This window comes from Aythya marila (assembly GCF_965140915.1).
Source record: "Aythya marila genome assembly, chromosome: 2".
NCBI lineage: Eukaryota > Metazoa > Chordata > Aves > Anseriformes > Anatidae > Aythya > Aythya marila.
In genome coordinates, this window is record NC_139043.1 from 269581 (window position 1) to 282997 (window position 13417).

At 60.4% G+C, this 13417-nt stretch overlaps 1 protein-coding gene across 1 annotated transcript; it reads left to right on the forward strand.

Annotated features, from left to right (window-relative positions):
* The first annotated feature begins 1586 nt into the window (after positions 1-1586).
* Positions 1587-8200, forward strand: GBX1 (gastrulation brain homeobox 1). The gene is made up of 2 exons (XM_082755092.1): positions 1587-2165; positions 7563-8200. Exons 1-2 carry the CDS (start codon positions 1706-1708, stop codon positions 8081-8083), a joined length of 981 nt encoding a protein of 326 aa, XP_082611218.1. The 5' UTR covers positions 1587-1705; the 3' UTR covers positions 8084-8200.
* Positions 8201-13417: the final 5217 nt, after the last annotated feature.

Genomic DNA, 13417 nt, shown 5'->3' on the forward strand with positions numbered 1-13417 from the left:
ATGAAGATGGAAATCTGTGCATTTACACAGATGTAACCAGGGATCCTGGGGAGACAAGCAGGGAGTAGTGCACCCCCAGTCAGAGGGTAAGTGCAAGCAGACACAGCAGTCCTCAGCAGAGGACTACCTTGGGTGATTGCTGGAGGTCTGGCACGTAGCTGTGCCACTGCAGATAACATCAGAGTGAGCTTAGACACGACTTCAGCTCCAATGTTTCTCTGCTTCTAAGTGCTTAAGGTGGCAATACTGATGCTGACGTTCTTTCAAAGCAGGGCTGTGCCTTCCTCGATGTTTGGTGGGTTACATGCCCAGTGACTACCTCTTCTGACAGTGCTGGTGACTGGTCTGAAGGCGCTTCTTCTGACCAGTAGACAAAAGCACAGAGAAAGTGCCGAGTGGGGTCGTAAATACTCCACTTTAATATGGGGACTCCCCGCAGGAGCTAGGCCATGCTCCCCACGACGCACACCGAAGCAGGGCAGAGCTGTGGAGCTCTCACAGCAGTCCAGGAGCTTGTGCTGGTCTCACTTACTCTGCAGATCGCGCACAGAAGGGCCCATCGGCAGCCAGTCCGTAGGTGCAGCTGCATCACACTCCGCGAGCTGGCAGGAGAGGCAGACCCCAGCGGCTTTGTGCAGTTACAGGGCAGCGCAGGCAGGCTGGCAGACCCCAGCCACGGCTGGTCTCGGGAAGTCCGTGCGCTCGCTGCCTCCTGCCCGGCTCTACCCCGACGGAGCCGGGTACCGGGAGCCCTCCTCCGGCGCAGGACGCCCGGTCCCCGGCTGGAGCGCGGCCGAGCTCGCAGAGCGCGTCCTCGGGCCGCCCTCCGGCCCCGCGGCGCCCTCGCCCGCGGCTGCTCGCCCCGCGGAGCCCCGCTCCGAGCCCGCCGCGGAGGCTCGGGGGCCGGCAGCGGGCGGCCGAGCCCCGCCGCGCCCGGGGCAGAGACGGGCGCTGCCCCCAGCGCTGCGCGGCGGGAGCCCGGCGGGGCCCGGCCGGTGCCTGGCGAGGGCTTGGTCCTTCGGGGCTCTCCGTCCCGCTCGCCCGCCCGCAGCCAGCGGCCGGGAGCCGTCGGGAGCGCCGGCCTGGACCGACTTCGGGGGACGGCAGGGCCGGAGCGGAGCAGGGCTGGCTCGCCCCGTCCGCTGTCCCGGGCCCGGGGGCGGCCCGAGGAACGCTGTGCCGCGCGGCGCAGCCCCGTCCCGTCCCCCACAAAAGCGCCCTTGTGCTGGCCCCGTAATTGCTAATCATCAATCACCATTAATAACAGCTGATGAGGCGGGAGGGGGAGGCGCCTTCCCAGGGGCCGGCTGCGCCGGGGGGAGCGGGGAGCCCTGCCCCGGCGGAGCGGGCGCTGAAGGAGGAACTCGACCGTGATGTGCGGAAGATGGATGAGAGCAGAGGGCGACACCCCCGCCCGCCTCCCCTCCCCACCCCTCCCCTCCGCGGCCCGGCCCGGCCCCCCCGCGGCGGGGCGGGCGGGCGGGCGGCTCCGAGCGCGCCTCCACTCCGCCGCGCCGAGCCAGCGAGCGGGCGGGCGGGCGGCAGCTCTCGCCGGGCGCCGGAGCCCACGGGAGGCGGCGGGCGCGGGCCGGGGCCGGGGCCGCGGCGGGGCCCGGCGGCGGCGGCGGCGGCGGCGCGGCGAGTTGGCGGCGGCCCGAGCTCGCCGGAAAGTTGGTGCCGGCTGAGCCGGCGGCGCCCGCTCGCCATGCAGAGACCCAGCGGCCAGGGGACCGCCTTCTCCATCGACTCGCTCATCGGGACGCCGCCGCCGCGCTCCGGGCACCTGCTCTACACCGGCTACCCCATGTTCATGCCGTACCGGCCGCTGGTGCTGCCGCAGGCGCTGTCCCACGCGCCCCTGCAGTCGGGGCTGCCGCCGCTGGCGCCGCTGGCCTCCTTCGCCGGCCGCCTCACCAACACCTTCTGCGCCAGTCTGGGCCAGGCCGTGCCCTCCATGGTGGCGCTCACCACGGCCCTGCCCAGCTTCTCTGAGCCCCCCGACGGCTTCTACCCGCCGCAGGAGCTGCCCCCGCCGCGCGCCAACCCCGACGCCGGCTGCCGGCGGGGCGCCGAGGGCCTGGAGGCGGAGGAGCTGCCCCCGGGGCGCGACAAGGGGCCGCCCGAGCCGCCGCTGCACTTCCCGGACCCCTTCCCCGGCCTGGCAGGTAAGAGCGGCGCGGGCCGGCCCCGGCCGGGGGTTGCCAGTCGCCTGCTGCGACCGCCGTCCGGTCTCGCCCGGGAGTCCCGCAGCCCCGAGGGGCCCCCGCGGGGGGCAGCGCCGCCCGCCCGGCCCCTCTTCGGGCTCTGCCCGCTTCTCCAGCGATGGCTGCGGGCGGGCGGTACTGCCGGCCTCCGAGCTCCCCGGGGTAGGATCCCCGGAGCCGGGTGCGCTGGGACCGGGGTGCGGCGGACGGGACGGCCGGGCAGCGATGGCCGTGGCGGCGGGCGGGAGGGACCTGCCCCCGGTCCGTCCCGTCGGTTCGAGCCGGGAGGACCGTGTCCGTTCCGCTCCGGACCGCCTCCGCCGCTCTGCAGCGAGCGCAACTTTGGCGGCTCGGAGACAAACTCCCCCCGCCGCGTCCGGCCCGCGGGGAGGGCGAGAGCCACTGCTCGGGGCCCCGGCGCAGGGCGGCCCGGCGGGACGGGACGGGGCGGAGCGGAGCGGGCTCCCGGAGCTGATCCCGGCCCGGCGGCGCGGAGCTCTCCGAGGTGCTGGCACCCGGCCCGGGGCGAGCGAGGCGGAGGGGCCGCCGGGCGGCCGCGGCGGGTCCCGGTCCCGCTCAGTGTCAGCCGCGCCGCGTCCCGGGCGGACCGCGGGGCAAGGATCTCCGGGCACGGCCGGGACCGTGTGCGGGCGAGCCCGCAAGCCCACCCCGGGCCGGGTCCCGCCGCGGCATCCCGGCGCCCCCAGCCCCTCCCGAGCCCGCGATGCGGGGCAGCTCTCGTGGCCCGGCGGCAGCGCCGCCCGGAGCCCCTCTGCCCTTCCTGCCCGCCTGCCGCCCCGTGCCGCTGTGCCCGCAGCATCGGTGCCGGCTTTGCCCGACGGCGCGGGCAGGCGGCGGCTTCGCTCCTGCGATCGCGCTCGGTGCCGGCCGCGGGCTGCTCCCGCTGCCGTGGCGTAGCCGCGGGGCTCTCTCCTTTGTGAGCCGTGCCGCTCCCGAATGTGCGGGCGCCAGCCTCGGTGACTTGTTGCTCCGTATTTCTCGGCCAGCTCCAGCTCTTGCTCTCTTCCACCTCCACTCCTTCAGCGCAGGGATGGAGGCTTCTCTTCTGCGGGGAGACTGAGACAAACCAGCCCCTGGCTTTCTCTGGCACGGCCTGTCGGTCCTGAGAGCTGCCTCCCCTGGTCAGCCCCGAGATCCACCTTTGTCTCATAGGCTTCCCGGCATGGATGCGTGCTGAGCAGTCTTTGGTGCTTTTTGCAGTGCTCGGCTACTTGTTCTTCATCCTCCCTTTGGCCTCTCCTTGGTAAGCCCGTGTCTTGCCCTGCCTTCTTCTTTGGTCAGAATACCCCATTCGGGTATCCCTGGAACCCAGTTTAGGACAACTGGAGCATTTTGCCTCCCTGCTGCCTTTATTTTACAGAGGCTTTGGTGATGCTTCGGTGCTCCCAGGCCTCTGTGCTGAGTTGAAAACCAAGTGCAGACTCACATTTGTTTGGAAAGCCTCCTCAGGGGGCAGAACTGCCCAGGCCACCCGCTGTCTGTATGACCACAGCCTCTTGGTCTATAGGGAAATGAACTGTACTGTGCTTGATCTCCCTCCATGGCTCCTCTGTACATAAGCCCAACATGTTCTCTCCTCCTGAGGGACTCAGATGAGCTGTTCTGAAAATTGGACATTTCTGAAATTGAGAAATTGTATCTCTAAGGCTCACCCTGTTGTGACTGCTTCGTGTGATGGAAGGAAATATGTCTTGTTGCTGCTGTTTGCTCACTGCTGCATATTGGCTGTCTCTCAGCACTGTGCTTGCTCTGGAGCCACGAAAGATGCTTGTCCTTCTGCCCATGTGGAGCTGTGTAGGCTCCTCTGCCCAGGCCCAAGAAGATGTGTCGGATCAAATGTGTCTGTCTTTTCCTTTACCTAATGTTTCTCCTGACTGTACCCATCCCTTGCAGATGGACAATAGGGCTTATTTTATCAACCAGCTCAGATGGAAACCAGGATGGTAGCTGTGTTTTTTTTTCACTGTTGAGAAAGTCAGAGAAAGATGATTCATATCAGGAGATTCCTAAAACCACCTATAGTGCAGTTTGCTCTAGCATCCTGTCCATGACCCTGATGAAGAGCAGCTGTCCAGCGAAAAGTAAGAGAGCACAAGCCCATGTAATACTTTCCAAAAATGACACTTCCCCAGCATCCAGCCACCTGCACTTCAGTGGCTTCCCAAGCTAGCTTTTGTTTCTCTATATTGAGTAACCTCTGACCAATTCTTCTTCTTTGACCTTATCTAGTCTCCCTCGGAGTACACCAGAAAGGAGGGACAAACTTGGCATCAACCACTTCCTGAGGCAAGGTGTTTCACAGATCTCTCATCTGTAGAAGAACCATGTGAAGTAGCTCCTTTTGTCTGTCTTGCTGACATCAATTATACCCTCTTCAGGGTATAATTCTGTCCCTAGACTCCATTGGCACCTCCATCACACATGTGCCTGCAGAGACAAAGTCAGTTGCTTGATAGATCATTCAAATGAGTCAATGATCTATTTTAGGACCTCTCTCTGCATCTACTGTGTTTCAAACTTGCTACCAGTTCTTGCCACACTTATTGGGAGGGGAGTGGCACGTACGGGAAACTGGTAGTAAGAAGCAGAAAAGCCTGGAGGCTGCTCTGTAACTACAGCTACAACAAGGAGTGTGACCCCCAGGCAGTCAATGGTATTCAATGCCCTCAGTCCTCCACACCTCCTCTGAGGGCACATTTATTCCTGAGTTGCAGAGGTCTCCACCAACATCCAAAGTCTCCTTAGTTGATGTAGTAAATCCATGTTCAGTTAGGATTGGAAGCTTTAAGTTGTTTCCTATGAGCATGACAAGGAGCTCTTGAGTGTTTATCAACACAGTGCTCATCTGGCTGTCACAACACCCGTTCTTGATCTGGGTTCCCCTGATCCTGCTTGAATAATGTTGCTACCTGTAATACTCACCAGTCTCTCATCACTGTGCTTATCAAGTCCATGATAAGATCAATGAACAGCTGGGACTTTGAAGAGCAAAGAGATGGATCAATCTTATTCTTGGTCTACTGCGCTCTTGTCGATTTTTCAAAGGCACAATACTTTGCTTCGTGACAGCTTCTCAACCTGCTCAAAGGCCTTTGAAAATCTCCGTGTACCTCCCCACCTAATGGGTGGGTTCTGCTGCCTCCACTACCTCCCTGATGAGGACATGCCGGGTGATTAACAGACCAACATAACAATTTTCTTTGTAAAAAAAACAGTTTAGACTCCGTCATGTGGTTCTGAGTTCCTTACTGCCAACTCAATCTTCTGTAAGATACAAACTAGTCAGAGACTTTAAAATCTGGGGCCTGGCTAAGACAAGTGTATCCAGAGATAGTACGTGTTTTACAAGGTGACACATTACAGTTGGTAGCTCAGAGTTTCTCCAGTCCCTTGGTCCAGTCGGGACCTACAAGAGCAAACTCCCAGATCAGTACTGTCTGACAGGGTGGCTGCTGATCCCATCCTCCATCAGCAGGGAAGAGCAGAGTCAGGGCAGGACTTATGGGTACTCTTGGTGAAGACAATGATGTCCCCAGAAGAGCTTTCTTACCTTGTCAGTCCTTGTGCTCCGGTGGGCAGAAGGGGTACACAGAAATGAAAGCTCTCATTTTCTTGAGCAGAGTTAATGCTTGCAGGAGACCACGCACCGACAGCCAAAGTGCTTCATGCCACCTGCTGCTGCTCCTCAGTCCCCCAAGCACAAATTTTCTAGGTCTTTACTACACTCCTGTGCATATGGAAGATTTCTCCCTACCCTTAGGCCCTCATGAAGAAAGGTCTGTCTATTCTTCTGCAGCAAAATAGAGATGAAGGTGTTTCTTCTGTGTAATACAGGAGGAACAGAGACAAAATTCTAGATCTCCAAAGTCACTCACCTGCTCTCTGGAAGCCACAGACTTGCTGCAGGACTGACAGGGGATGTAGGCTCTCCCCAACATTCAGACTCACAAGAGGGTCTCCTGGGCTCAGGCAGTTTCTTACAGCTGCTGCTGGTGTGCTCACAACCCTGCACCTTCAGGCATCTGAGCGCTGTCCTCCCTTCCCCACTGAGAATGAAGTGAGCTTTCTGGAGCTCCGGTGGCCCAGAGTGCTTGTGCCATTCCCTGGAGACTGCTTAGAAGTTTGGAGAGCTGCTGCTGCTCCTGTGTGTAGGATTATATTGACTGGTAGTGCTTCAGGACTAGCTCAGCAGCAGTTCCTGCCTTTGGGTTCAGCTTGGAGTTTGCTGATCTCTTCTAGTCTTGGCACGATGGCAAAACTTTTTCATCTCCTTGTGGGTGACCATGGATCCTCTCCCTTCATCACCCCTGGCTATGGACAGGACCATCTTCTCTCTGTCTCCTGTGAGGTCTTTGCTGGAGCCTTTCTATCAGGGAAGTGACTGGCTTCCAAGCTTCTTTCTTCCCCATTGTTCCCACCAATGTTCTCCTTTGCTCCATGGCTGTTTAGCCATTCAGGAGGCACCGGCTTGAATCACAAGAAAGCAGCAAGAAGGTGGATCGCCCTCCCCCCCCCCCCCCCATATTCTACCAGTATTCTTGCAGGCAACATAACACAGGTGTCTCCTGTGGTTCGAATTCTTCCTCCTGTGTGGGTGGCCCGGAATGAGGTCCTGTCTGTTGGGTGACGCTAGCAGCCTCTAACCTCCTCCCCTGCACAGAATGGCAGGGGAAGCTAAGCCTAGATCATCAGCTGCCTAAGCATGCTGTTCCCTGGCTGCACCTCTGCTGTAGTGCAGGGCCAGGAACGGGGAGATGGCAGCAGGATGCTCCATGTGCTGTGGAGCCCTGCAGAAAGGTTTGCTGCCTGGAACCGGCTCAGGCTGCTGTCTCCAGGAAGGTTCGGCTCCTCTGGGCCGGCCCTGTTCTGGATGAACCCGAATAGATGCAGTGGGATGGGGCAGAGGGAGGGCTGAGCTCAGGGACCAAGCACAGATTTCGTCAGTGCAGAGGTCTGGACAAGCCCTGGGAGGACTGTGTTGTGCTCTGCTGTGATGAGGCACGGATGCTGCTCCAGCCGGGTTGCGGGTGGCGGCAGGTGCCGGGGGTGCCTCGCTCCCCGCGATGCCTGCGCATGCAACGGGTCTGGGCTGCGGGCAGCGCGGGGCTGAGCGTGCGGGGCTCCGGGGCAGCGGCACCCCGCGACAACGCCTGCTGCTGGGGAAGCCGCGTCCGCGGGGGGCAGCGCGGGCGGCCCCGGGGCGGCGGGGACGGCGAGGGGCCCGCGGGATGCGGCCGCCGGGGGGGGGGGGGGGGGCGGAGGGGGCCGGGAGCCCCCGCGCCGAGGCCGCGGCTCCGGGGAGCGCGGGGGCGGGCGCTGACGCTGTGTGCCCCGCAGACGGGAAGGCGTACAGCTCGGACGAGGAGAAGCTGGAGGTGAAGTCGGCGGCCACGCCGTGCAGCGAGCGGGAGGAGGAGAGCTCGGCGGGCGACAGCGAGGAGGAGCCCTTCCTGGACGGCTCGGCCGCCGCCGCGCTGGGCACCAAGGGCAAGGGCAAGGGCGGCCCCGCGGCCGAGCAGACCCCGCCGGGCTCCGGGGCCGGCAAGAGCCGCCGGCGGCGCACGGCCTTCACGAGCGAGCAGCTGCTGGAGCTGGAGAAGGAGTTTCACTGCAAGAAGTACCTGAGCCTGACGGAGCGCTCCCAGATCGCGCACGCCCTGAAGCTCAGCGAGGTGCAGGTGAAGATCTGGTTCCAGAACCGCCGCGCCAAGTGGAAACGCATCAAGGCGGGCAACGTGAGCAACCGCTCGGGAGAGCCCGTCCGCAACCCCAAGATCGTGGTGCCCATCCCCGTGCACGTCAACCGCTTCGCCGTGCGCAGCCAGCACCAGCAGATCGAGCAGGGCGCCCGGCCCTGAGCGCCGTCGGGGCTCTCGGACCCTGGGGCGGGAGGGCCGCCGGCAGCGGGAGGAGGGCCGGGGCAGCCCGCATTCCTCTGTACATGTCCCTTATTTATTCCGTGTAAACTCTGTACATACGGCAGCGAGTCCGTCCGTCCGAGCCGCGGGGAGCGCGGGCCCCCCGCGTGTCCTGGCCCTGCCTCCGGCCGCGCCGGGCCGGGGCCGCGCTGTGCAGGAGCGCCCGCCCATGTATAGCTGTGATTTCAATAAATTATTTTCTATGGAGCCACGCGAGGGTCTGCCGCGGGCCGGGGAGGACGTGCGGCCGGGGCCGGGGCCCGTGGGCACGGCGGGGAGCAGCGGTGGAGTCCGGGCGCCGTCGGGCCTGGTCCGACGCCGGTGCAGAGACACGGGAGGGGGCCGGGGCCGGGGCCAGGGCCGTCCGTCGCCGCCCCCGGAGGCCCCGCTGGCTGCAGCCTGCCCGCGCCGAGCCTGCCCCTGGACTCCCGACACAGCTGTGTCCCCTGCCCTGCTCGGGGTAGCCGGTGTCTTGAGTTTCCCGGGCCCCTGTGCAGGAGCAGCCCCCCAGGGCAAAACGGCACGAGGTCAGATCGCCACCCTCCAGCAGGAAAAGCCCTCTCCTGCGGGCCTGCTGCGAGTCCCAGGCCCTGGCTGGCCATGGGCTGAGCAGAGGAGCAGAGGTCCATGCTTGCATCCCCCTGCAGCCCCTGCCCCTGCCCGCTCTCCCCAGGACTGCCCCGAAGCCCTGCACCAGCTCTTGTGCACGTTTCTGCTGCCGGCACCTCCAAGGCCCCGTGGCGCAGTGCCCTCCTGCTCTTTGGAGCCACGCTGCCTGCTGCTGGAGACGTGCCCTGGAGCCTCTCCTCCTCCCTCAACCCCGAGGAGCCCCTCCCTCACTCCCCCCCCCAGCTGATTGCAGCATGGGGAAATCCTCCTGCAGCTCCGGTGCCTTATTGTCACTGATCCCTGGGGCACTGCTGGGTGCCTGGGCTGCCTGCCCCACAGCTGCGTGGAGGGGAAGGTAAGGGTCTTGCCTTTCCTTGAAAATCTCAGGCTGTCTCACCACTCCCAGCTGCTGCTTCTCCTGATGTGCAGCAGTGAGCACAGGGCCAGGGTGGACGAGACAGTGCTGGCACTGGCACTGTGTCTTCTGCTCCAACCTGCAGCAGGAGCTGGGTTTCACTGTGCTGATGCAGGAGAGGAGTTTCAGTCTCCCTGAGCTCTTGTATCTAGGCTAGCTAGAGCAGTCCTGTTCATGAGAGCCGCTGCATGAGATGCTGCTTCTGAAGCCAGGAGGTGTCTCGTATCTGAACCCAGCCCCAATGCCTGATGAAGAGCCAGTTTTGTGCAGGGTCCAGCTGCACACTGTCAGCAGAGCAGGCAGCCATGTGGGTCCGCTGCCAGCTGGGTGTCCAGCCAGGAAGGCCTTTGTTGCTGGTTTGGAGAACATCAGCCAGGGAGCTTGTGTGGTAGCAACACCTATTGCAATCCCACCAGCGGCTCCTGGACAGGGAGAAGGCTCTCTCCAAGTGTGTAGGATGCTGCTGCTGGGATGCCAGGCAGGATTTCTCTGAGTTTTGACGTGGAGTTTGGGTTATATGGGGTCCAGCTGGTCATTGGCACCCCTTCCTTGGAGACACAGCTTTTAAGAGTGGGAGGCACCCCTGACAGCCAGAAGCTGACTTCACAGAATTACAGAATCACAGAGTTAGAGAATGGCTGACATTGGAGACACCTCTAGGTCCATCTGGTCCAACCCTTGCTCTAGCAGGGCCACCCAGGGCATGGTACCCAGCACCATGTCCAGGTGTCTTTGGGACATCTCTAAGGAGGAAGGCTCCCCAGCTTCTGTGAGAAACCTGTGCCAGTGCTCTGGGACGTGCACAGCACAGACGTGCTTCCTGATGTTCAGATGCACCCTCCTAGGTGCCTGCCCTGATGCCACAGCAAGGGCTGGCACATCTCCATGCTGCCTGGGGCAGGCCCCTTCCCCAGCCTTTTCCTTTTCAGCAGGGATATTCTCTTAATTGGTAGCATGGCTCCACGCTCAGCCTGCACAGCTGAGTTCTCCTGGACCTGCAGAGAACCACTGAGTGGCTCTGCCTGTCCTGAGGCTCCTGGCTCTGGCTAGCCTGTGTGGGGGCAGCCGCAGCTCAGAGCAACTGCTGCAACAAAGCTGTGCTCCTGGATGTCCCAGGTGGGCGCCTGTTTCCAGGGAGATGTCTGTGGCAGGTCCTGAGACGGTTCTGCAGGATCCTTTCATGACATGGATTCTCAGCACCTGCTGGGGCAGCAGAGCACAGCTGGCTTCTTGCAGCCGTGGCTGGACAAATTCTGCCTCGGTCCCCTGTGCCACTGAGCTGCAGAGCAGCAGTGTTCCCAGGGTGGGCTCGTCCTGCTTGGGTAGCAGCATCTGTTGGCCTTCGCTCTGGATCGGGGAGGTGGATGTCCTCGGGGAGCTGCTCCCAGCTGCGCTGCCCCTGAGGACCACGGCTCTGGTATTCCTTGCTTCTCCCTTCTTGGGAGAACATTAACTTACCTACCCTACACGGCTACCAAATGGGACAAAATGCCATTTGCAGCAATTGCATCAGCTCCTGCACATGAGCTGATACACGTACATCTGGGCCAGACTGGAGAAGGGGGGAGAACGAATAATAAAAGAATTATGCAGCAATAAGCAGTGCTCTGTTACTATAAATGGGCCCACATGAGGGGTCTGTGCCACAGCAACCTAGCATGGCACAGCAGTACAATATTAAATATGGGGCTCTGAAAATTTCCCACAGCTCCAGGGTTGGGGACAGTGTCACTGAAAGGACTTAAAGCTCATTTTAGGGTCCAAGAACTGCCTTTTCTCACTTTGTATTTCTAGCTGATGCTGTGGTTTGGTTTGTCCTGCCCCAATGTCAGCGTCAGTTTGTTGTGTTCTTATCCCATCTCCCCCCACTCTGCACCACACCATCACCATCACGAACTCTGAGTGCTAAGTGCCCCTACTGTGGCTGCACACTTGTGCATGGACTGCCTGGAGACTAGATCAGCAAAACAGAGCTTTCAGCTGCTCAGAAGTTCATTTAAAAAAAAAAAAATTTTTTTTTGGTCCTTCACAGTCCAAGAGCCACTACACAATGCAACCCTCCAAACACTGGTGTTAATATAACTGAAAGTGCTGCGCAGAGCTGAAGCTCAGCCTGGTGCTGCTGGAAGTGACAGATTCACTGCTGTCACCAGGAGTGCTGGAGAGAGCTGCAGAGCAGCACAGTGCTCCTTGCGCTGTGCAGAACGGAGCTCCCCGTGAACCTCGTGCATCGCAGTGAGGCTGCTGCCTCTTGCACAGCCCAGAGCACAGCCCTGCAACGCTCCAGTGAACGGCACTGCGTGAGATGGCTCCAGCACCTCCCCAGCAGAAGAGATGCTGGGGCAGAGGGTGCTCCAAGGCTGGAGCTAGAGGTGCTGCAACATTTAGACAAGGGGAAGTGGGGGTGAGAGGTGGGGGGGGGGGCTGGAGGGGAGCAACAAAAAAAAGCTGGGCAGTAAAGACAGACCCTTGTGTGACAGGGCCATGCAGATAGAAGGGAGCTGTGGAGGTCTCTGTTCCAGCTCCTGCTCAAAGCTATTCTGGTTGGCTAAGGATGCTGAGAAACTTGTCCAGCTGACTTCAAGGATCTCCAAGGATGGCAATCCCACAAGGTCTTAGGTCCCCTGGTCCAGTGTCTGACCACCTTCCCGGTACTTGTTTTTCCTTGTACCAAGCTGGAATTTCCCACATATCAGTTTGTGTCTGCTGACCTGTGTCTGGGCATAAAATCTGTTATGTGGTACCCAAATGTGTAGGTACGTACATATGTACATACACACACACAGACATTAAAAGGAAGATACAGATGTAGCTACATAGAGATTGTATGTATATGGACATGCATTTATTTCTACATGTTTCTACATATATACATATACATACAAGACCTTTTTTTTCCCTCATGAGGACAATTTCATCCTTTACAAATGAACAAATTTGACACAGACCTGCTCACTCATTTGCCTAGAAAATGGTTCTTAAAGAACTAGGAAAGACGTAGCGATTGTGTCCCACGAGATATCTGTTGACTCAGTGGTCCCCTCTCAGGACCAGGTTTACCATACAACAAAGATGGTTCACAGCATTTTCTAACAGTGAGGTTGAATGAAGATTTGCTAGGCCACAGCACAGTGCTGGTGCTGCTGTTTGTTAATTTGCCTGTCCAGGACTTGCTCAGATGCTTAATGGAGCTGCCAGTGGCTCACAGAGAAGCTTCCCAGGCGGTCATACCATGCTTTTATTTTCAGAGCTTGGTGTGCAGCAGTGGCTGCGGTGGGCCCTCTGACCCCAGAACAAGCAGACGGTGCGGGGCAGAGGAATGCTGCACTGTGCTCTTTTCTGCTGCCCTGCAAGGGAGCCTGTGCCGTGGGGATGTGTGTGTGTGTGTGTGTATGGGGGGTGTCCCCAGGGAGCTGCTCACCATGTTCCTGGACTCTCAGGAGTGCCTGGCCAAGGTCTGGGGAAACGGCTGGCACCACACTTGTGCCCACCCTGCAGCAAGGGTGCACAGCCTGGGGGAGGTGGGAGGTTGATGCACCCAGCTGCTTGGGGCACACCCTTTGAGGCAAATTACACCATGCAATATGGGTGTCATCACTGCAAAACTCCTGCAATGCAGAGAACCTATACTCCCACGGGGAGAAATTGTCTCTGTTAGGGTTCATGGGCAGGAGAGGAACAACCTCCCTTCCCACCAGCCTGGCACCAGGGAAGGGCCAGGAGCTCTCTGACCGTCCGCAAAGCCTCCACAGCCAGCCCTGCAGCACCTGCAGAGCTCAGGGTGCAGCTGCAGAGGGGATTTGGTAGCAAACTCCTGGTGGGTGTGCCTTCAGCACCAAGGGAAAGAACCCAAGACCTGCAGGAAGTTGTGAAGGGCACGCTGGAACTGGGGCTTGGGAGGTGAGAGGGACCACAGCCACACTGCTTTGCCGTGGCTCATTCAGGCACTGGGTGAGTTGTGAAGCACTTCACGTGCCTGCAGCACCCAATGCTCTCTGCACAGCCAGGGCTGCCAAATCCACCTAAGCGGGGGGAAGTTATGGGCAGGGGGTGCAGGTGCGGTAGTGGGGTATGTTGGTGGCAGATCTTGGCAAGCACAGACCCAGGGAGCTGGGACATTGTCATGCCTGAGCTCTCAGAGGCAGAGCTGACTGGAAACACAGAAGTGCAGAGCAGCAGAAAGATCTCTGCTCTGGCCATCTGTTGTAAAATCACCTCTGCACACAGCCAGTGCTGCCCACAGTCCCCGC

Bases quoted from the DNA above. Each gene is read 5' to 3' on its own strand.
- GBX1 (XM_082755092.1), top strand. From the start codon at position 1,706: ATGCAGAGACCCAGCGGCCAGGGGACCGCCTTCTCCATCGACTCGCTC. The intron at 2,166-7,562 runs GTAAGAGCGGCG...TGTGCCCCGCAG, and splicing joins CCCCTTCCCCGGCCTGGCAG to ACGGGAAGGCGTACAGCTCG.